This window comes from Narcine bancroftii, chromosome 2 (assembly GCF_036971445.1).
Source record: "Narcine bancroftii isolate sNarBan1 chromosome 2, sNarBan1.hap1, whole genome shotgun sequence".
Classification (NCBI taxonomy): domain Eukaryota; kingdom Metazoa; phylum Chordata; class Chondrichthyes; order Torpediniformes; family Narcinidae; genus Narcine; species Narcine bancroftii.
Genome location: NC_091470.1, coordinates 179,395,267 through 179,419,163, shown reverse-complemented (window position 1 = coordinate 179,419,163; position 23,897 = coordinate 179,395,267). Strand labels below are relative to the sequence as shown.

Here is a 23,897-nt window from a genome sequence, read left to right as displayed (position 1 = left end):
TGGGTTTTGTGGTAATAACACTTGATGACTGTACAAGATCCGGAGAATATGAGTTAAGGGTGAATGGGGGAAAGATTTAGGGGGATCACGAGGGGGAACGTCTTTGCACAGAGCGGAGGGGGAATGGAAAGAGCTGCTGGCTGAAGTGGTGAATCGGGCTCAATTTTAACGTTTAAGAAGAATTTGGGGATGGGAGGGGCACAGGGCTGGGAGGTGTATGGAGGGCTACGGATTGGGTTCACCAATTTCGGGAATGAAAGAGTTATCACATGAGGAGCGTTTGTCAGTTCTCGGACTGTACTCATTGGAATTTAGGAGAATGAGGGGGATCTCATTGAAAAGCATGGACAGAATAGATGTAGAAAGGTTATTTCCTACAGTGGGAGAGTCCAGGACAAGAGGGCACAACGACTTCAGGATTGAAGGGCGACCACTTAGAACAGAGATGCAGAGGGATTTCTTCAGCCAGTGCGCAGTGAATCTGTGGAATTTGTGGTGGTTGTGGAGGCCAGATCATTAGGTGTATTTAAGGTAGAGATTGACGGGTTCTTGATTAGCCAGGGCATCAAAGGGAGAAGGCCGGGCAGTGGGACTAGTGGGAGAATGGATCAGCTCATGGTTAAAAGGTGGGGCAGACTGGACGGGCTGAATGGCCTACTTCTGCCCCTACGTCTCTTGGTTCCGTGGCAATGATGACATCAGTAGAGAGGGCAGAGAAGGGGGTTTTTGCCAGGCTTGCTTCTGTTGGCCAGGGGATTGAGTACGGGACCAGGGGCATCATGCTACAAGGCAGCACTTTAAATCAGAGAACATTACAGCACAGAAAATAGGCCCTTCAGCCCTTCTAGCCTGTGCTGTGCACTGGTAGGCAATTCTGGCTGCCTAGCCTCAGGAGAGATATCGTGAAGCTGCAGATTAGGGTGGTAGATGCCCAATGGGGACAGTACCCCTGCGGGTGGTTCCCACCCTGACGATTGCGCCCACCTTGGCGACGGTGCCCGGCAGGGACACGGAGCTGACGAAGTCGATCATCTCGTCCTCCTCCATCAGGAACTCATACTCCTTTGCCTTGTTGTGCTCACGGGCGTCCTTGGCCCCGAACTTCAGCAGGGCGGCATCCATGTGCGCCTCCTCCCACCGCTTTTGTTCATCTCGCGGGGCGTGCTTGTCATCCCCCGTGGGCTCCTCGTAGCGATCTGGAACCTTCTGCCAAGGAGAGGGCCAGTGGTGAGGGAGAGGACGAGGGCCCCTTGCTCAGCGCTGCCTGCTCTCTTAGCTCCCCACCCCCTTCCCTAAGCTTTTTTTGCTCCCTCGCTTGCCCTCCCACTGCCCCCTTCCCTGAGTTTTTCTTGCACCCTCACGCCCTCCCACTGCCCCCTTCCCTGAGCTTTTCTTGCTCCCTTGCTTGCCCTCCCACTGCCCCCTTCCCTGAGCTTTTCTTGCTCCCTCGCTTGCCCTCCCACTGCCCCCTTCCCTGAGCTTTTCCTGCTCTCTCGCTTGCCCTCCCACTGCCCACTTCCCTAAGCTCCCCCTGGCCCCCCCCCCCCCCCCAGCACCCACCTTGTTGCGGGACTCCTCGGGCATGTAGTAGCGGTTGCTTTTCTCCCGTCTCTCCTGCTCTCCGGCCTCCTTGTACTCCCTGGCCAGGTCACGCACTTTCCTCTTGTAGTCGAGCTGCTGCCTCTCCCTGCAGGTGAGCTCACTGGGGGAGAACAGGTACTCGTCGTCCCGGATTTCCGCCTCCAGGTCCTCCAGCTTCTCCTGCTCTCGCTTGCCCAGGTATTCTCGCCGCGATCTCTTGCGGAGCTCTGGGATCTGTGGGAGGCAGCAGCAACACAGGTGAGACCCCCACCCTTCTGATGCAGCCCATCGTTTAACACGCGCCCACCCGCTGCTGGCTCGCTGATGAGGCCCATGGAACGGATCACATCAGATAAACCCGGTAAGATTTATTATTGTGTAATTAAACAGAATCAGAATTCATTGTCACAAAATTCGTCGTTTTGGGACAGAGTCCACAGTATGAATGTTTCTATAAAGCTACCTGACAACCATAAATAAAAACAGTGCACAAAAAGTCAAAGTGAAGCCATGTCCGGGGATCATTGTCCGTTCGAGAATCTGATGGTGGGGGGAGGGGAAGCCGTCCTTGTTCCTCTTTAGGCTCCAGTTAGGCAAGGGCAACAACCACAGAGCCGGGAGGCTGTCCCCGCCCCAGCCGAGCTGGACCCGCCCCCGCCCCAGCCGAGCTGGACCCTCCCCCGCCCCAGCCGAGCTGGACCCAACCTACCAGAGCCTTCCGATCCTCTTCGCCCATCTTCAGGCGTTTCTGAGCTTCTTTGTAGGCCTGGAGCACAAGAACGCAGGGAGCAGATTCAGAAGTCGTCACTACTTCCCGTCAATACTCCAGGGCAACACTTCACACCTGCATCTCACTCCGAGCCACACATTTGTCCCATAAACCCCCTCCCCAATTAGATTCCCAGCCGTAACTCACTGCCGGAGGGCGCCCCCCCCCCCCCAACCCCGATTAGATCCCAGCCTATAGTTCATTCCCAGGAATCTGTTATTCTCAATCAGTGGTTCTCCTTCCCGCTCACATTTCACTTTGAGTAATCCATATGCCATCGGGGCTCTGCGATTAGTAAGGGGTTGCTTAAGGTGGGATGTGAGTGGGAAGGGAAGGTTGAGAATCACTGCCCTAGACCCGATTGAAATATTTTGCTTGAGAAAAATTGTCACTGGCCCATTTCCTTTGGAGTTCTGAAACCTTGCATATAATGAGTCCATGAAGGACAATTAAAACAGTGGGTTTCAAACCTTTTTCTTTCCATCCACATCCCACCTTAAGCAACTCCTTACTAATCACAGAGAATTGATGACCGAGGGATTACTTAAAAGTGGGATGTGAGTGGAAAGGAAAAAATTGAAAACCACTGGTCTAAAGGTAAACCCCTTCAATCCTGGCCTATAACTCAATCCCAGGGATACATTATTCTCAATATAAAACCCTTCAACCCCCGGCCTCTAACTCACTCCCAAGGATCTGTTATTCTTAATATATACCCCCTTGAATATTCTTAATATATACCTCTTGAACATCCAACTCGATCCTGGCCTGTGACTCACTCCAAGGGATCCGTTATTCCATATATAAGCTCTCAACCAATCGATTAAATTCCAGCACACACAAACCCTCACGTGTGGAGATAAAAGCACTAATTCTTCCTTGGCAATAACATTTTTCAGTTGATCTGACCATTGGTTAATGGAGGGTGACAAGGTATTCGATAGCACAACATCCCTATTGGAGAAGGGTGTGTCTGAAGGTAACCGTGTGCATGTGGAATTCTTCAGAGCAGTCTGGTGACAGTGGTCACACTGCCTTCCCTGGAGAAGGTGTGATTGGAACAAGTGTTGGACAAAGTCTGATCTCCACACACTTGGCAGCCGTCCTATGTGGAGAACCTGTCCCTTCCCCTCTCACTGTTAACCCCTGCCCTCTTGCTTTGGACTCGCCTGCTCTGGGTAAAACACTGCCACCATTCATTTTATCACAAAATATCTACAGGAAGCGGGCATCCGGCCCATTCAATGAGATCACGGCTGATCTGATGATGGGCTCATCTCCACCCACCTGCCTTTTCACTATATCCCTTAATTCTCTGATGATGTAAAAATCGACCCAACCTTGTCTTAAATATATTTACTGAGGTCGCTTCCGCTGCTTTAACAGGCAGCGAATTCCCACAGATTCCCCCCCCGGGAAAAGCAGTTCCTTCTTATCTCCATTCTAAATCTACTCCCCTGAATCTTGAGATGATGTCCCATAGTTCTGGTCTCCCTCCAAACAACGGGAACAACTTACCCACCTCTATCTTATCTCTGCCTTTCATAATTTTATACGTTTCTCTAAGATCCACTCTCATTCTTCTAAATCCCAGCGAGTCCAGTCCCAGATGCCTCATTCTCTCCTCATCGGCCAATTCCCCCCCACCTAATCTCTGAAAATCAACCACCTCTGAACCCCCTCCAAAGCCAGTCCATCCTGCCAAAGATGTGTAACGAGGGGTGGGAACATGATGTACTGTTCGGGGTAATGGACGACTTTGACTTGGGGGAACACACTGGGTCTAGCAGTAACAGAAGGGTGGAAGGGTTTTGACAGGTGGAACAGGCGAGACCCTGAGCTTCTCCGATGTCGTCCCCACCTTTTTATCGGAGCGCTCCAGGACAACACGGGTCCGGGCCTTGTCTCGTTGCTTGATCCGCTCAGCGAACGCGTCCCGCTCCTCCAGATCCATCAACCGATCCTTCTCCTCCCTCTCCCACTCCTCCTCTTCCACCTCCTCCTCCTCGGAGCCCCGCTCTTTCTGGGGAGACAGCGGCCTCCTCCTGGACAGGAAGCAGACCTGTCAGCAGGTCATGAAGCTACCTGGACGACGTGCACACCCCCTGCGCTCCCCTCTGACACTGACCCCCGGGGCGTCTCGGAGCCCAGTGACACCTCGCACGTTGCTCCTCGTCTCCAATCTCCCCCGCCCCAAGCCCTGCCCCTTCCCCCCCCATCTGTTCCTGCCCACCCCCCCACCCGCTCCCCAGCTTTGCCCTTCCAACCCACAACCGTCCCCGTCCCCTCGCCCCCACACCCCAAGCTCTGCCTCCACACCCCGCAGCGCCCGTCCACACTCACATTGCCACTTCATCCTCGCTGCCCGACGACTCCGCTCTCTTTTTCCGGATGTGGGCCCTCTTCCTTTTGGCCTTGCCACTGCCGCGTCTCTCGCCGGGGTCGCTCTCCTCCCCACTGTCCTCTAGCAGAGTGTACGCCCGGTTCTTCTGCTGCAAGGCCTGAGCTTCTCGCTCAGCCAGTCGGGACGCCTTCTCCACGGGCTGCTTCCTGGGAATCTGCTCCCCGGTGGGGGGGGAGGGAGCCAGACTCAGGCCATCCACACCACACAGGGTCGCGTACACAGACAAAGCGAGTGGGTCCCCAGCCGAGGTGGCATTTGCCTCCCCTTCGCTGCCGACACCTCCCCCCTCCTCCACCCTCGTAGTTCCCTCCACTCCCCCCTCCTCCACCCTGGTAGTTCCCACTACACCCCTCCCCCACCCTGGTAGTTCCCTCCACTCCCCCCTCCCCTACCCTGGTAGTTCCCTCCAACCCCCTCCCCCACCCTGGTAGTTCCCTCCACTTCCCCCCTCCTACCCCACCCTGGTAGTTCCCTCCATTCCCCCTCCTCCCACCCTGGTAGTTCCCGCCACTCCCCCCTCCTCCACCCTGGTAGTTCCCGCCACATCCCCTCCCCCACCCTGGTAGTTCCCTCCATTCCCCCCTCCCCCACCCTGGTAGTTCGCTCCAACCCCCTCCCCCCACCCTGGTAGTTCCCTCCACTCCCCCACCCTACCCCACCCTGGTAGTTTCCCTCCACTCCCCCCTCCCCCAACCCTGGTAGTTCCCTCCACTCCACAACCCTGGTAGTTCCCTCCACTCCCCCTCCCCCAACCCTGGTAGTTCCCCTCCACTCCCCTCCTCCCCCACCCTGGTAGTCCCCCACTACTCCCCCCCCCCCTCCACCACACTGGTAGTTCCCCTCCTCTCCCACCCAGGTAGTTCCCCTCCTCTCCCACCCAGGTAGTTCCCCCTCCCCCACCCTGGTAGTTCCCCTCCACTCCCCCCACTCCGGTAGTTCTCCTCCATTACCCCCTCACCCTCACAGTTCCCCTTCACACCCCAACCACCCTGTCAGTTCCCCTCCCCTCCATTGGCTTCCCACCCACCCACCAGGTCACCTGTTTCCCATTCCCCCCCCCCCCACCATTAGCTCCCTGTCTCCCCTCCCTCTCCAATGACTCCCTTGCCCCCATTGGCACCCTCTCCTCCTTCCCAGAGTCCCCTCCCCAGTACCTTTTGCCTCCCCCCAACCATACCTCAACCCCCCCACCCTCCAAAGCCCAGAACCCCCACCCCTCATTAGGTGATCAGCCACACCCCTGTGGCCTCAGCCCCGCCAGCCCGTGAGCTATGTCACGTCTTGTCAGATTTGGGGGAAGTCATCGGACTCCTGAGAACACCCACCCCCCTCCCAAACCAGGGTCGGACGGTCAAACTGCTTGCGGATGAAGCTAGCTGGGCCCTCCGCCCTGAACTCACCTTGGCCCACAGCTCGGCGGCGAATACTCGCACGTCCGGGGTGATGTCAACGGTCCTGGTGTCCTCTAGCCGCCGGATGAAGTCCTGGGCATGCCCGCTGTGCTGGGCGGTCCCCGATCAGGAACTGGGCCACGTGCCTGTCGCTCAGGCCCAGCAGCTGGTGCAGCTGCTCGTTCACCCACCGCTCCAAGGTGCCCATGGCCGCCCTGTCGGGGGGGTAGAAAACACCCATCAGGCACCCTGGTGCTCACTGAGGGGATTGGCGCACTACAGGGGGGGGGAATGGCTTCCATCGCTTGGAGGCAGTGCAGAGGAAGTTCACAAGATGTAGGAGGCCCATCAAGTGTGGCCCCACCATTCTAACCATGAGCTGATCCATTCTCCCACTCCCGACCTCCCCATAACCCTGGATGCCCTGATTAATCAAACATCTGACAATCTCCACCTTAAATACACCCAATGACCTCGCTTCCACGGCCGCCTGTGGTTACAAGTTCCACAAACTCACAGCCCTCTGGCTGAAGGATTTCTCTGCATCTGTTTTAAATTGATGCCCTTTTATCCTGAAGTTGTGTCCTCTTGCCCCAGGCTCACTCCCCTACCATGGGATTGAGCAGGTTCATTCCAGAGATGAGGGTTTTGGTCCACGAGGAGAGACCAAGTCGTCTGGGACTCTACTCGCTGGAATTTGGAAGAGTGAGAGGGGATCTTATAGAAACGTATAAAATCATGATACAATAGAGGCAGGAGAATTTTTCATTGGTAGGTGAGACCGGGACTAGGGGACACAGCCTCAAGATTCAGGGTATCCCTCCCATCCACGTCCCTGTCCAAATTCTTCTTCATTGTTAAAACTGAGCCCAAATTCACCACCTCAGTTCATTCCACAACCCCACCGCTCTCTGTGTGAAAAAGTTCCCCCTAAACTTTTCCCCACGTCCTCTGGTTTGTATCTCACCCACCCTCAGTGGGAAAAACTGACCTACATTTACTCTGTCTGTCCCCCTCATAATTTTAAATCCCTCCATCAAATCTCCCCTCATTCTTCTACGCTCCAGGGAATAAAGTCCTAACCTGTTTAATCTTCCCCTGTAACTCAGTCCCTGAAATCCTAGTAAATCTTCTCTGCCCTCTTTCTATCTTATTGATATTCTTCCTGCAGTTCAGTGACCAAAACTGCACACAATGCTCCAAATTGGAACTTGAATTAAAGTGGACCGTGCACCTCGGAGCAGAAACTGGCCATTCAGCCCATCGAGTCTGCCCCACCATTTCCCCACTGACTGGTGACTTCTCCCCATAACCTTTGACCATTCATTCCCTCTGGGGTTAATCGTGATTCCATTCTAGGATTTAAGGATGAAAAAAATAACATTTTCTAAATTTATAATAGTTCAATTGTGTCCTGGGGAGGACTTACAAACACACAAATCCCCCTCACACTTAATTGAGATCACACAGTGATGGAAACCTTCCACCTGGAAATAACGGTGAATTTAGGGGAATTTCATTGAAACATTTCGAACGTTGAAAGGCGTGGACAGAGTAGATGTAGAAAGGTTGTTCCCCACGGTGGGAGAGTCCAGGACAAGAGGACACAACTTCAGGATTGAAGGGCATCCACTTAGAACAGAGATGCGGAGGGATTTCTTCAGCCAGAGGGGGTGAATCTGAGGAATTTGTTGCCGCAGGCGGTTGTGGAGGCCGGGTCAGGGGCATCAAAAGTGATGGGGAGAAGGACGGGCAGTGGGAGAATGGTGGGCCAGACTGGATGGGCTGAATGGTCTGTTTCTGCTCCTGTGTTTATGATCATGGATTCCTCCCAGGGCTCACGGAGGTACTAAAATCCTGAGAGGAAGGAGTGACCGTTTGCTGACATGTATCACGACTCCCCGAGGTTTGAACTGGGAAGCCCCTCCATGGTGAGGTTAAACCGCCCAGTACCAGAGAGAGAAGGGGGAAGTGAAGAGTGAGGGGGTGAAGGGTGTGAGACCCACCCCTCCTACCTCCTCTCCGGTCGCCCCCTCGGTCCCAGCGACGGCGTCTCTGACCTGCAACCCGGAAGCAGCCGGGACTTCCTCTCCAGCTCCACGGCGCTCTCCGCAGGAGGCGTGAGTGCAGGCAGCGCCCTCTCTGCGCAGGAGGAGTAAGTGCAAGCTGTGGCCACAGCGCCCTCTCTGTGCAGGAGGAGTACGTGCAAGCTGTGCCCACAGCGCCCTCTCTGTGCAGGAGGAGTACGTGCAAGTTGTGGCCACAACGCCCTCTCTGTGCAGGAGGAGTACGTGCAGGATGTGGAAGAGGAGATCGAAGTGGGGAGAAGATGGGCACCATGGAATTTGGAATTTCCCCCCATCTAATGATAATTGTCCCGTCTGTTTCCTCCCCCACGACTGTACACCTTCCCACTCTGTATTTCAGCCGCCACCTCTTACCCATCCCGCTCCTCTGCCCAAGTCTCTCCGCAGCCTTTCGCCGTCCCTGACCAGACACGATTTAGATGCCGAAACCCTCGGTCTGACCACCCGAGTCATTTATATGCAGCGTAACATGAAGCCCCCCTCCCCCCCAACACCGACTAAGAACCCAAACCAATCGCAGAAAGGTCCCACTTGAGCCGCAACGCGAGGCGTGGGCAGACCTCGGCTCCCCGCGGACACTGCTTCGCCCACCCCCCGATCCTCTCCAGCAGCTCGATGTTTGCTCTGGATTCCTGCCTCTGCGCGTTTCTCTTTGCTTCCAGGGTTGGCTTCTCTGGATCCCACACACTAACAATAGAGTGTCATTTCACAGTGCAGGCCATTCAGCCCTCAGTGTGGTGCTGACCCATACATTCCCTCCAAAAAAAAACAAGACTCTCCCTACCCTGTAACTCTATATCTTTCAAATTAAACACTCCTAATGTTCCAGCCTCCACCACCACCCCTGGCAAGACGTTCCAGGCCCCCACAACTCTCTGTAAAAAACTTACCCCTGATGTCTCCCCTAAACTTCCCTCCCTTCACTTTGTACAGACGTCCTCTGGTGTTTGCTGTTCCTGCCCTGGGAAACAGGTGCTGGCCATCCACCCTCTCAGAATCTTGGAGACCTCTATCAAGTCTCCTCTCATCCTTCCACGCTCCAGAGAGAAAAGCCCCAGCTCTGCTAACCTTGCCTCATAAGACTTGTTTCCCAATCCAGGAACATCCTGGTGAATCTCCTCTGCCCCCTCTCCATAGCTTCCACATCCTTCCTGCAATGAGGCGACCAGAACTGGGAGGAATCCATGACCAGAACACAATATTCCAAGTGTGGTCTCACCAGGAATTTCTAGAGTTGAAACATGACCTCTCGACTCCTGAACTCAATCCCCTGACTAATGAAGCCCAGCATCCTACAGGCCTTCTTAACCGTCCCACAAACCTGCAGCGACCTTGAGGAATGTATGGATTTGGACCCCAAGTTCCATCTGTTCCTCCCCACTGTTCAGCAGCCGACCATTGAGCCTGTCCTCGTCCTTCAGGTGTCCTGTCCTCGTCCTTCAGCCCTTGCACTCAGCCTGTCCTCCTGAGGAACACTCTCCAATCCTGACGGCAAAATCATGGCTCATCACCTCAAGACTGAGAAGTTGGCCGTTGGGGGCAGAGCAGGGAGGTTACTTGGAGCCAGCGGGAAGGGTCCATCTTTCCAACCCAGCAGAGCGGGGGGGGGGGGGTATTCATGTCACGGGGGTGAAAGACGAGCCAAAATTTCAGGGGAGAGGAGGTAGGAGGGGGACAATCAGATACAACCATCACATACGGCCCTGAGATTCTTTATCTTGTGGGCAGAATTACCAGTGATTGGCAGTGCGAGAAAACGATCAACGATCACAGGCAAACAGAGAATGGCCAGCACGGTTGGCATAACTCTGTTACAGCACCAGCAATTGGGACAGGGGTTCGGATCCCGCACTGTCTGTGAGGAGTTTGCACGCTCTCCCCATGTCTGTGTGGGTTTTCCCCAGGGGCTCCGGTTTCCTCCCACTGTACCGGGGGTTGTAGGGTAATTGGGCAGCACGGGCTCATGGGCCGAAAGGGCCTGTTACCGAGCTGTAAATCTAAAATTTAAAATTAATGAAATGTAAATAAATTGTGCAACACAGAGAGAAACATCAATAATGTGCAGAGTTAAATGAGTCCCTGATTGAGTTTGTTGTTGAGGAGACTGATGGTGGAGGGGGAGCAGCTGTTCCTGCACCTGGTGGGTGCGAGTCTTATGGCCCCGATACCTCTTTTCTGATGTCAGCAGGGAGAACAGAACGTGCGCTGGGTGGTGATGATCACTGCTGCTCTCTGATGGTAGCATTCCCCGTCGATGTCCTCGATGGTGGGGAAGGGGTTTGCCTGCAATGTTCTGGGCTGCAGCTTCTGTTCCTGGGGGTTCTTCCGTTTGTGTGGGACGTGTCGTGGAGGTTGTTTCAGGTCCTGCGTCACCAGGTGTGGCTCTCAGCCGGGGACTTTTTCCACCAGTCTTAGAACCGGTGTCTTAGAACCCCAGCAACTACAAGGCAGAGCGATTAACTCCTCATCCACTCTATCCCCAGCATAGACTTCGTTTCAAAGTATTCCTCCTTTATTGTAGAAAAGATCTAATTCCTCATGTCAAGGGGTCAGTAACGGGAGGAACATTGGTTCAGGGTGGGAGGGGAGAGATTTGAAATAAGAGGTAGGTCTTTCCCCCCCCCCCACCCCCATTGACGTGATCTACTAGGTTCGTTGTCTGAAAAGGGCGCGCAAAATCATTGAGGACCCCTCCCACCCCGCACACAGCTGCTCCCGTCAGGGGAGGAGATACAAGAGGATCAGAGCCAGCACCACCAGTCTGGGGAACAGCTTCTTCCCATGGGCAGTGAGAACATTGAACGACCAAAGGAACTGCTCACACTGACCCTCCGAGAATCTACTATTTATGAAACAATATTTATTTGTCCAGATGAAATACTTGTCCTGTGTATGTACTGTTTGTCTATCTGGGTGTGTGTCTACGTGTTTTGTGCCGAGGACCAGAGAACAGCGTTTCCCCGGGAGGTATATGTGTGATTGGGCGACAATAAACTTGAGTTGTCAGGGAGCTGAGGCGAATATTTCGACACGAAGGGTGGTGAGGTGAGGAACGAGCTGCCAAAGGAAGTGGTAGAGGCGGGGACAAGCACAATGTTTAAAAGACATTTCGATGGGTTCTTTAAAAAAAATTATTCAACATAAGACACAGGAGCAGGAACAGGCTATTCTCCCTATAATCTTTGATGCCCTGGCTCATCAAGAACCCGTCAATCTCTGCCTTAAATGCATCCAATGACCTGGCCTCCACAACTACCACAAATTCCACAGATTCATCCCCACTCTGGCTGAAGAAATTCCTCTGCATTTCTGTTCTAAGCGGACACCCTTCAATCCTCTTGTAACAGACTCTCCCTTCGTGGGAAACAGCTTTTCAACATCCAAAATGTTTCAGTGAGATCCCCCCCCTCTCATTCTCCTAAATCCCGAGTCAAGGCCAGGGGATGTCAGGCACCCCTCAACCACTCTTGAAGCCCTACCAGCCCGCGCCGCCCAATTAACACCACCCCGGTAATGTTTTGAATGGTGGGAGGAAACCAGAGCCCCCGGGGGAAACCACGCAGGCATGGGGAGAACGTGCAAACTCCTCACAGACAGCACGGGATTTGAACCCCCAGTCACTGGCGCCATAACAGGCCAAGCAAGATGGAGAAGGAGGTGAGACCGCACAGGTAATTTTATCGAATTAATGGTAAGTGGGGAGGAGCAGGGGGATCTGGGGGTCTGAGTCCATCGGACGCTTGAAGTAGCTAATTCTGTGGTTAAGAAGGTATCTTGGCCTTCGTTAATGATGGGATTTAATCTAGGAGCCGAGAGGTCACATTACGTGGGTCAACCCCACTCGGAGAACTGTGCTCATTTCTGGTCACCTTGTTACCGGGATGAGGTGGAAGCCATTAGAAGAGGTTTACAAGGACATAACCTGGATTAGGGAACAGACCTTATGGAAACCGTTCGAGCAGACTCGGCCTTTTCTCCTTGGAGCGACGGAGGACGAGGGGTGACCTGAGAGAGTGTTTACAGTGATGAGGGGCGTTGATCATGTGGATAGTCAGAGGCTTTTCACCCGAGGCTGAAATGGAAGAGGACATGGGTTTGAGGGGCTGGGGAGAAGGGAAGGAGGAGATGTCGAGAGGGCAAAGAATGGAACCGGCTGCCGATATCAGTGGTGGGGCAATTCCTTTAAGAAACCTTTGGAGGGATGTGGGAAAGCCCAGTAGGGATGCACACAGCACAACTTTGTGGGCCGAAGGGCCTGTGTCGTGTGCAGGCTTTATAGCTATGTCCAAGTGGGTACGCGGTGTCCACCCACCCCCTCCCCACTGTGGAGGCCCAACTCACCCAAATCCCCCCTCCCCATGGAGACCCAACTCCCCCACATCCCCGCTGTGGAGGCCCAACTTCCCCACATCCCCCTCCCTGTGGAGGCCCAACTCCCCCACATCCCCGCCTCCCCGTGGAGGCCCAACTCCCCCACATCCCCGCTGTGGAGGCCCAACTTCCCCACATCCCCCCCTCCCTGTGGAGGCCCAACTCCCCCACATCCCTGCCTCCCCGTGGAGGCCCAACTCCCCCACATCCCCGCTGTGGAGGCCCAACTTCCCCACATCCCCCCCTCCCTGTGGAGGCCCAACTCCCCCACATCCCCCTTGTGGAGGCCTAACCCCCACATCCCCCCCTCCCCATAGAGGTCCAACTCCCCCACATTCCCCCCCTCCCCGTGGAGGCTAAACTCCCCCACATCCTCCCCTCCCTGTGGAGGCCCAGCTCCCCCACATCTCCCCCACCCCGTGGAGGTCCAACCCCACATTCCCCCTCCCCATGGAGGCCCAACTCCCCGACATCCCCCCCTCTCCATGGAGGCCAAACTCCCCGACATCCCCCCCTCCCTGTGGAGGCCCAGCTCCCCCACATCCCCCTCCAGGAAGCCCTCAGAGCGAGCCCAGTGACCCAGTGCAGAAAACAATTCCAAATATGGATGCAGGCAGAGAACTGTCTGAGTCCTGAGATTAGAAGCAGCCACGCTGACAGCTACAAGATGAATGTTGCCGGGGGCAGGACGTCCTGAGTGGTTCTGTGACGATGTCGTCGGCCCACCCGGAGGAACTGGAGGGTCACTAAGAGAAAAGCCAAGCAGGGACAGGATCGATCTGCTGGTCGGAGGAACCGAGGGGCCATGGGGTCTGAATCCGTGCACCCCTCGAGCCCTGTTCCACCTATGCTGGGCACATTTTGCAACCAGCCCACAAAGGAAATGAATGAAACTGAACCTAGTCGTTCAAAGAACAGAATAAAATCTGCACTTCCTGGTAGAATCCACTCATACTTGTCTTGGATTGAAACCTCCCCAAACAGTTGCGTCAGCCACAAGGTCGGAATTATCTTGAATCAATTTCAAGTTTACATTTACATGGGTGTTCGGGGCCCCCAGGCCTTTGTCATAGGCAAGAAATTTGCACAACGCAAGATTTCTGGGCATGCTGACCCCCCAAGGTGGCTAGGAGAGTTAAGAAGGGATGTTGGCCAGGAGGTTGAGTTCTGGAGTCGAGGCTCCAGTCCCCGCGGTTGCGGGACCTTAAATTAAACCACTGTCGGCTCCTTTAGCGGGCCATTCAGAGCCCTGGCAGTCCGACTGGACGTTAGGACCCTACGGAGCAGCGCTGTGTCCCCTTCCCCTCCCCCTACCCCGGTTGGGTGCTCAGGGATCAGTCCAGTTCGGTAACAGGCCCTTCTGACCCACGTGTCCATGCTGCCCAGTACGCCTCATTAACCTGCACCTCCTCCTCCTCTCCGGTACATTTTGAAAGGTGGGATGAAACTGGAACTGGAACTCCCCCCTTCGGGGAAAATCCACGGGGACAATGTGCAAACTCCTCATAGACAGCGCAGAATTTGAAACCCCTGCCCCCGGTCGCTGGCGCTGTGCTGACCGCCGCCGTGATTCTTGGAGGTGGTCGGGGGTGGGGGGGGAGCAGGCCGGCCCCACACCTCTGGAGTCGCGAGTCCTCTCCAAACTCCGGCACCCAGGTTTCTTGGAGTCCACCCCCTCCCCTCCCCCCGCCTGCACGGCGGGACCCTCTTCTCACTGATTCCACGACCTCAACCTGTGAGGTGGGCGGAAACGCCTCCCCCCAAGGACCCTGCCCCCCTTACTAGACCCCCACTGCCTGTCCACAGGTTTGCAGGTGACACTGGTGGGGACGGCTGGATCAGGTGTGGGGGGGGGAAACGGCGTGGCGGCGGACGGAAGGAGATGGAGAAACAGGCAGTGGAGGGTCAGCGCAAGGAAGTGGTTTGAATAGACACATAGACTATGTGTGAATACACGAGTATACACATGTATGAATACTCGTATCAATAAAATAAAATTTGAATAAAAAGTTTGAAAAATTATAAATAAAATATTCAAAAATAAAGACAGAAAATATTTTTACTCGTTCAGACAAGTTTTGTTACAGAAACTTTATCTGAGTATTAATGGATAATAATATTTATTCATGGGTCTAGTTTTTAAACTGTTCGTTTGTGTTAGTTTCAATAATTGAGAATTTATGTACACATGCGTGATTACTGTACACATGCGTGAACATCTTACACACGTGTGTGATGGTCAGGTTTTGTATTGATCGATGTTCAGGGTATAAGTTAAGGGGGGTCAACTATTACACACAGGCTACTTTTGACCGTGGTAAGTACCTGCGTCGGTCAGGGCGTCAGGAGCTTGGATGGGAGGGGTCAGGGCGTCAGGAGGTCGGATGGGAGGGGAGATCAGCGTGTCAGGAGCTCGGATAGGAGGGTGGCCTGGATCACACTGATCCCACTACCCGCAACACGGCCATGCGTGCCACAATCACACGATCGCAGGCCACAGCCAACGTGTCTCCGTGAGCTGCACATTCATGTCAAAGAGTCATGCGTGGCCTGCGAGCCAGGGTTTGGCCGAGGTTCAACCCCTTCCCCTCCCCCCACTCCGAGGGCTGGTCAAGGAGAGGCCACCGACGTTTCGGGCTTCGGCCCTTCTTCAGGGTGGGAGCAGTCGGGCATCTGGATTCAGGAGCAAAGTCTGGCCGGGGGAGGAGGAAGAGAGAGAGGGTGAACTGGGGGAAATGTGATGGGGAGAAAGGGGTTTAACAGAAATCAGTGAAGGCCCCTCACCTCCCGGCCCTCACTCTGTTCTCGCTGCTGCCATCAGGGAAGAGGTGTTGGGGCCACAGGACTCACACCATCAGGTTCAGGAACAGCTGCTCCCCTCCACCATCAGACTCCTCAACGACAAACTCAATCGGGGTCTCGTTTAAGGACTTTATTAATTTTTTTCTCTCTCTGTTTACATTTCTTTATTTGTTTAGTTTATTTTTGCGCTTCCAGTAAGTGGTAATTCTGCCTGGCCCCCACAGAATAAAGAATCTCAGGGTCATATGTGGTGTCGTGTACGCGCTCTGACAATAAATCTGAAGTCGATGTTAATGCCGTCTGGTGGGAGGGGGCCCAATCCGAAGATGAGGCGCTGCTCCTTCACTTTGTAGGTGGTCTCAGTCCGGCCGCATGCGAGATCACAGATAGACACGATAGTGAGGGGTCGGGGTGGGAAACTGAAATGGGCAACCACTGGGAGATCCAGGCTGTTGCGGCAGACAGAGCCGAGGTGCTCAGTGAAGCAATCTCCCGGCCTGTGCCTGGTCTCTCTGACATAGAGACCACGGCGGGAGCCCCGGGTGCAGTGGATGGATTTGATGTGGACTGAACCCTGTACTGTTTGTTTTGTGGTGATTCTTAGAGTATCATATTCGTGATATGAAGATTAAGTTACGTGGATCGAAAACAATTGTTGCTAAGAGGTTTCAGTGACACTTGTTGTTTTTATTTACATGGAAACATAGAAATGGAGTTTGGCCAAATCTGACCCTCCATTTAACACCATTAGGGCTGAGTACATAGGACAAACTTTTCAAAAGCTTTACTTCCTGAAAACAAATCAGGGATTCTTATAGATGACTTCAAGCTGAACACAAAGATCATTTCAAATTTGCTGTATCACACGGGAAGTTGGAGAAATATTAAATTAACTTTGATTGAATTTAGCATGTTTAATGCTGACACATTGCGTGAGTTCAACCAGCCTAAAAATGTTTTGCCGGTTATTTTCATCTGTACTCAGCATCTGATGCCCCTCCTGTCAGTGTCCAGCAGTAGTCAGCTGGCATCGAGCGATTCCAGTTGCCCTGAAGCCACTTTCCCAGGGTAGCAATGAAACCTTTCACCGTGTCTGTCATTGACGGCGCCAAGATTAGCGGGGAAGGCGTCCAAGTGCGCTTCACGGGAACAACATTTATTTGTACAAATTACAAATTATTTGTACAAATGCAAATGTACTGTCTGTCTGTGCCTGTGTTACATCTGGATGTGTGTCTGCATGTTTTGTACCAGGGACTAGTGAACTCAGTTTCATCGGGTTGTCCAATCAGATGACAATAAACTTGATGGATATTTTTGTATTGATTGAAGCAGATGTTCTGGACATCTAAATTTAAAGACTATTTAAAGCGAACAAGACTCTATTAGAGCTGAACGGGTCATTCCTGCTACTCCTCCTCTCTGCTCCCCTCTCCCGCCAGCGATATCCAATGAAGGTTGTTCTGTCCAGTGGAGATACAGCACAGGTCGACTTTAACGCCTTCAGGCCATCCCATACGAGGACCCCCAGGTCCCCTTTGCATCTGGGCATTTTCAATTTTCTCCCCATTTAGAAAATGGTGATTTAACAGAGACCATTGGAGTAGGGGTGATTTACATCCCCGTTCAGGCCATAAACATTGGTACTTGATAGAATGTGGAAGAGCGGGAAACAGCTGTAGAAATGGAAATAAATGACTTAAGAGAAAAATTAGAAGAAAGTGACAAAAAAATTAAAGACACATGAGTTGTTTGCTCAGAAAATTATAGTAGGCGAAACAACATAAAAATAGTGGGCCTGAAGGAAGATGAAGAAGGCACAGACATGAAGGAATTTATAAAAGGATGGATCCCGAAGGTCCTGGGAATGACAGAAATGCAGGAAGGAATGGAAATAGAAAGGGCACACAGAACACTAGCCCCGAAACCACAGACACATCAAAAACCAAGATCCATCTTAGTAAAATTTTTGAGATACACGACAAGAGAAAATATACTGGAACGGGCATGGAATAAAATTAGAGAAGATAATAAACCATTGGAATACAAGGGTCAAAAAATATTTTTTTACCCAGACATAAGTCTTAAAGAGGAGGTAGGAATTGAATACATCAAAATCGATTTTATGGAAAAAAGGTTACGAATTCATATTAAGACATCCAGCCATGCTTAAAATATTTATCCCTGGGGAGCAAAACAGACTGTTCTCAGATTGGAGGAAGCACAAGAATTCGCAGAACGTTTGCAGGACAGGAGAAGAGATGAAGAGATGTGACAAGAATGAAGAATGACCATAAAGTATATATAAAGATGTAAAAACAATGTATATGTAAAGAACTAAAGAAGGAAAAGAGAAGGGAAGGAAGGAAGTAAGGGGGAAAAAAAGGCGAACTTTGTTATGTGTAAAAAATAAGTGTTTTCTGGAGAGGGCTGGGTGGAGGGGGAATAACCGTCACTGCAAAATCAGTTGATGCTGCGAGCAAGATCGCAATCCAAATGGAAAGGGGAGCTGTGGTTGCCTGGCAAGGGATATGGGGCAACTCAGAGAGGGAGGGAATTTTTGGGGTTAAGGTATTAGTGGATGTGGGAACTGCGGGGATACTTAATGTCTTAAATGTGTTGTCATACATTAAGTGTAATAAGAGAAAACTAAGAGATGAAAATGGGGAAAAGGGGTTGGAGGTGGCAAAGAGGTGGAAAAGAGGTGTATGCAAGATATAAGATGGCCATGTTGAACTATATGACTATAAACATTAATGGAATACATAACCAAGTTAAAAGGAAGAGGCTACTAAATTTACTGAAAAAATAAAAAAATAGATCTAGCATTTGTGCAGGAAACGCATCTAACTGAAGCGGAACAGAACAAACTAAAGAGAGACGGGGTTGGACACGTAATGGCAGCATCCTATAATTCAAAAGCTAGAGATGTAGCCATACTAGTTAACAAAAATGTACCAATCAAAATAGAGGAGGAAATAATATATCCGGCAGGGAGGTATGTAATGATAAAATGTCAAATATACTCAGACTTTTGGAATTTGCTCAATATATATGCACCTAATCAGGAGGATCAAAAGTTTATGCAGGATTTTTTTTTTGTAGATTGCATACACACAAGGAAATATATTGATAGAAGGGAATTTTAACCTTAATTTGGACCCAATGTTGGATAAAACTGGACAAAAGACAAGCAAAAAGACCTAATGCAGGAAATGAAACTTATGGATATATGAAGGAGGCAACATCCAAGAGAAAAGGAATTTTCATATTATTCGAGTAGGCACAAAACTTACTCAAGAATTGATAGGTTTTTGTTGTTGGCCCATATTCAAGGGAGAGTTAGGAAAACAGAGTATAAAGCTAGATTACTATCTGATCATTCACCCCTGTTATTACCAATAGAACTGGAGGACATCCCACCAAGAACATAGAGATCGAGGTTAAACTCAATGCTACTTAAAAGGCAGGAATTTAGAGAGTTTATTGAATGCCAAATTAAAACATATTTTGAAATAAACACAGGATCAGTGAAAGACAAATTTATATTATGGGACGCAATGAAAGCCTTCATTAGAGGGCAGATGAAAAAGGATTACAATCGGGAAATAGAGCAGTTGGAAAGGGAGATAGTAAGTACAGAAAAGGAATTAGTAAAAAGGGACGATATTACGAAAAGGAGAGAACTGGTGGACAAAAAAATAAAATACGAAGCATTACAAACGTACAAGGTGGAGATGAACATAATGAAAACAAAGCAAAGGTATTATGAACTGGGAGAAAAAACACAAAATATTAGCCTGGCAAGCTAAAAGAACGATACTGGCATCAAGGAAAAAGGACAAAATTCAAGAGGGAAATGTTTGTGTGTATTTTTGTCCGTATGGTTCATAGTGTGAAAAAAAAATTAAAAAAGGAAAAAGGACAAACAAATTACATATAACCCAACAGAGATTAATGAAAATTTTAAGGAATTTTATGAACAATTGTAACAAATTGAGAATGAGGGGAAAGATGATAAAATAGAGGAATTTTAGTTAAAATTGAACAACTGAAATTGCAAGAGGAGGAACAAAACTAATAAAACCATTTGAAATAGAGGAAGTACAGGATATATTAAAAAAGCTGCCGAACAATAAAACACCAGGAGAGGATGGATTCCCAATATAATTCTATAAAACATTTAAAGAGTTATTAATTCCTCCTCTCCTGGAAGTAATGAACCAGATAGAAGAAACACAAAACTTACCAGATTCATGTAAGATAGCAATAATTACAGTAATACTAAAGTTGGGGAAGGATCCATTAACACCAGCATCATATAGACCAATATCTCGACTTAACTCAGACTATAAAATAATAGCAAAATTATTAGCAAACAGATTGGCCGATTGTGTACCTAAAATAGTAAAACAAGATCAAACTGGATTTATTAAGAAAAGATGAACAGCGGACAATGTCTGTAAACTTATTAATCTAATCCACGCAGTTCAAGGAAATAAGAAACCAACAGTGGCTGTTGCTCTAGATGCAGAAAAAGCCTTTGACAGAGTAGAGTGGAACTACTTATTTAAAGTATTACAGAAGTTCAATCTACCTGAAAAAATATATAAATTGGATTAAAGCATTGTAAATGGACCGTTGGCGAAAGTAGCAGTAAATGGATATGTATCGAGTCATTTTAAATTAAGTAGGTCCACTAGACAGGGATGTCCATTATCCCCCTTATTGTTCACCTTAGAAATAGAACCTTTGGCAGAACTGATAAGAATATAAAATAAAATAAAAGGGATAAAAATAAAGGAGAAGGAGTATAAAATCAGCTTATTTGCAGATGAAATCATAGAATACCTAACAGAACCAGAGGTATCAGTAAAAGAATTACATTAAAAATTGAAGGAATATGGAGAAATATCGGGGTATGAGATCAACGCAAATAAAAGTGAAATGATGCCAATGAGTAATGCAGACTATACAGAATTTTAAAAAGAATCAACATTTAAATGGCAAGCACAAGCAATCCGATACCTCAGGATCAGGTTAGATAATAACTTAAGCCACTTGTACAAACTAAATTATCAGCCACTAATAAAGAAATTGCAGGAAGACTTAGAACATTGGAAAGAATTACTGCTAACATTGATAGGGAGGTTAAACTGCATTATAATGAACGTATTCCCAAGGATACAATACTTATTTCAAATGTTACCAATTCCTTTAACAGAAAAATTCTTTAATGAACTAAAGAGAATAATAAGGAAATTCTTGTGGAAAGGGAGGAGACCAAGGGTAGTGTTAAATAAATTAGCAGAGAGGTATAACCAGGGTGGTTTACAGTTACCACATTTTAGAAATTATTAAAGAGCCACACAATTAAGGTATTTATCAGATTTTTACCAGACAAGGGAAAAAACAGATTGGACTAAGATAGAACTAGATAAAATAGGGGAGAAGGTACCGGAACATATACTTTATAAGTGGGATGAAAAGCTGGTACAATATAAAAGCTCACCAGTACTGCACCATTTACTTAATACATGGAAGAAGATCCACTTAGAAAGGAAAAAAACGAATTACCAAATACCAAAATTATTATTGATGTAAAATCCGCGAATCCCTTTTACAATAGATAACCTTTTAGAGAATGGGAGAGAAAAGGAATTAAAAGAATAGAAAATTGTTTTTTGGGAAATAATTTATTAACAGTTGAAGTACAAATATGCAATAACTCATGGTACAATGTTTGCATATCATCAACTGAAAGCTTATTTAAAGGATAAATTGGGAAACAGACTGAGATTACCTGAAGGAAGCAGCTTTGAATAGGTGATTACAGACACAATGATAATTAAAAGATTCATAACTAACATGTACATTAAGCTGCAAGATAAGGAAAATGAAATAAACTATAAACCTAAGCAGAAGTGGAAAAGGATCTAAACATAAAGATAAAAAATGAAGTATGGGAAAAGTTATGTTCTGGAACTATGAAGAATATAATAAACACAAGGTTACGCATGATACAGTATAATTGGTTGCACAGGCTATATATTACTCCTCAAAAATTAAATAAATGGGACTCAACATTATCAGATAGATGTTTTTGCTGTGGGAAGGAAATGCGAACAACAGTACATGCAACTTAGGCATATACGAAAGTGAATACGTTTTGGGAAGAATTAAATCAGATGCTAAATAAAATTACAAAAAACAACATACAAAAAAAACCACAGATATTTCTTTTAAGTAACATAAGAAGTAGAGAATTAGGCCTCAAATTGGATAAAGTGCAAAAAAGATTTATTATGATCGCCTTAGCAGTAGCAAAAAAATGTATAATGTCAACTTGGAAAATGGAAGAGAGCCTGAGAATACAGCAATGGTACATGAAAATGAATAAATGTATTCCATTGGAAAAAATAACATACAATTTAAAAAATAAAGTCACATTGTTTGAACAAATTTGGGAACTATACATGGAACATATCAGAGAGGGCTTGCCTCGGACCTCCATTCCCTAAAACGAGAATGAAAATGATAAGAACTCAAAACAACTAGATTCAATGTGTAATAAATAGATGATGCATTTTTTTTGTTTATATTCCTTTGTGTGAAGATATTGTCTTATTGTATTGTATATGTTGAATATTTATGGGTTTTGGAGGGGGGTGGGTAGAGGGGAGGGAGGGAAAGGGGGAAAAAAGGGAGAAAAGACAACTGTGTAAATTTAATGAGACATTTGTACAAATTTTGGTTGATATGGATCAGTGTGAAAAATAAAAAATTAGTTTTAAAAAACTGGTTCTTGATCAATTTCATTGCCCTCCACTTTCCCACTCCTTCTCCGCAGTCCTTGTCATCCTTATTTCCTTATTCACTCTGGCCCATACGGACTTCTACAATAGTACATATCACAGTTCCATCAACAAGGCATGGCCTGGGTGCTGGGGGTCTTTGAGGATAGAGGCTGCTTTTTTAAGACACCGCCTCATGTCGATGTCCTCGTCGGAGTGAAATCTGGTGTCTTTGATGTCACCGAGTTAACAACCCTCTAGAGTTTATTCTTGTCCTGAGAGTTGGCGCCTCCGTACCAGACAGTGATGCAACCAGCCAGAATGCTCTCCACGGACCACCTGTAGATGTTTTCGAGAGTCTTCAGTGACGGACCAAATCTCCTCAGATACCTCACAAAGTACAGCTGCTGGCGAGCCTACTTCGTGACTGCATCAACATGGAGGCTCCAGCAGTTTGTTTAGTCAGGAGGAGGAGAGAGACGGAAAGAAAGTGTGAGAGAGATGGAGAGACAGAGACGGGGAGAGAAAGGGAGAGGGAGAGAAAGAGAGATGGAGAGACAGAGACAGGGAGAGAAAGGGAGAGAGAGGGAGAGAAAGAGAGAGAGAGGGAGAGAAAGAGAGATGGAGAGAGAGGGAGACAGAGAGAGAGATTCACCCGGATGTTTCGAGGCAGGAGGTTTGAGTTTGATTACAGGAAAAGATGTTTTTTTATCTCCTGAAGAGTTGGATGTGCGACCTTACTGAGGTACATAGAACCATTAGTGTCTTTCTCCCAAACATTATGGAGAGCACTTGTACGTTTTAATTTTCTTGAACAAAGTATTTTTTGAGGTGTAACTTTGGGCCCTGGTGGGTAAGGAGGATGGTCGAGGTATTTTTCCTCCTGGGGGCAGAGGTTTAAGGTGAAGGGGGCCATAGTGTGGAGGCCACGTTGACCTCTCCGTCTGGAAGCTGGTCGGAGTGTGGATCGCGGAGTCACGTGATCTCTCCGGCTTGGGCCTAGTCGGAGGTCAACTTACCTGCCAGTCAAGGATTAGATCTGCCCACAGGTGAAGCTGACGCACGATTGGTCCTTGCAGGTCACATGGACGGATCTTGCATTGAAAAAGCTAAGCACGTGGAGTCCCTGCACCCCTCCCCTCCCCCCCTCTCTCTCTCCTTGTTCTTGCAGCTGCATTGAAACCATAATTGAACTCCGGGCAGGTCCAGAGGACTGAATGCAATAGATTCATCCTGGATCTCGAGCCATGGTCCCGAGCTAGAGACCAAATTTATATGATATACTTGTTAATTGTATTTACTGTTTACTGTGTGTCTAACCCTCGCGTTCCCAATCGGGAGTTAAGAATATTTAGCAGTGATTTATTCAAACCCGATGTGTCACTATTTGTGTAATTTTGCTGTGTATATGTTCGTTAGTTGTGACCATTGCTGAACTCCAGGCTGTGAGCCACTGGCTGTTCCGGATGGCTAACTCAATGAACCCATTCTGAATCCCAAGCAGTGGCGACACTGAAGATCAGGTTCATGTGTATCTACTTGTTAGTTACGCGGTATTCCGTGCCTGTGGGTGGTGGGTGCTGAAAAAGTTAAACCCTGTGAGAGTCTGTGCCCTTTTGTGAATCGCCCATTTGATGATTACACATGTCTAGCTTTGATTCACTTTGAACCCATTGAACTTATTCTTGAACACAACAG

At 49.1% G+C, this 23,897-nt stretch overlaps 2 protein-coding genes across 2 annotated transcripts in view; one reads left to right on the top strand and one right to left on the bottom strand.

Moving 5' to 3' along the window:
- Positions 1-8,522, bottom strand: part of dhx16 (DEAH (Asp-Glu-Ala-His) box polypeptide 16) — a 30,153-nt gene extending 21,631 nt beyond the window's left edge. The window contains 8 exon segments of the mRNA XM_069919337.1: positions 985-1,206; positions 1,561-1,815; positions 2,291-2,347; positions 4,212-4,395; positions 4,694-4,908; positions 6,155-6,268; positions 6,270-6,360; positions 8,161-8,522. Coding sequence (XP_069775438.1) covers positions 985-1,206; positions 1,561-1,815; positions 2,291-2,347; positions 4,212-4,395; positions 4,694-4,908; positions 6,155-6,268; positions 6,270-6,360; positions 8,161-8,507 — 1,485 coding nt within the window. The 5' untranslated portion in view covers positions 8,508-8,522.
- rps5 (ribosomal protein S5) overlaps positions 1-23,897 on the top strand; it is a 335,501-nt gene that overhangs the window by 243,876 nt on the left and 67,728 nt on the right. The gene's annotated exons all lie outside the window — the stretch shown is intronic.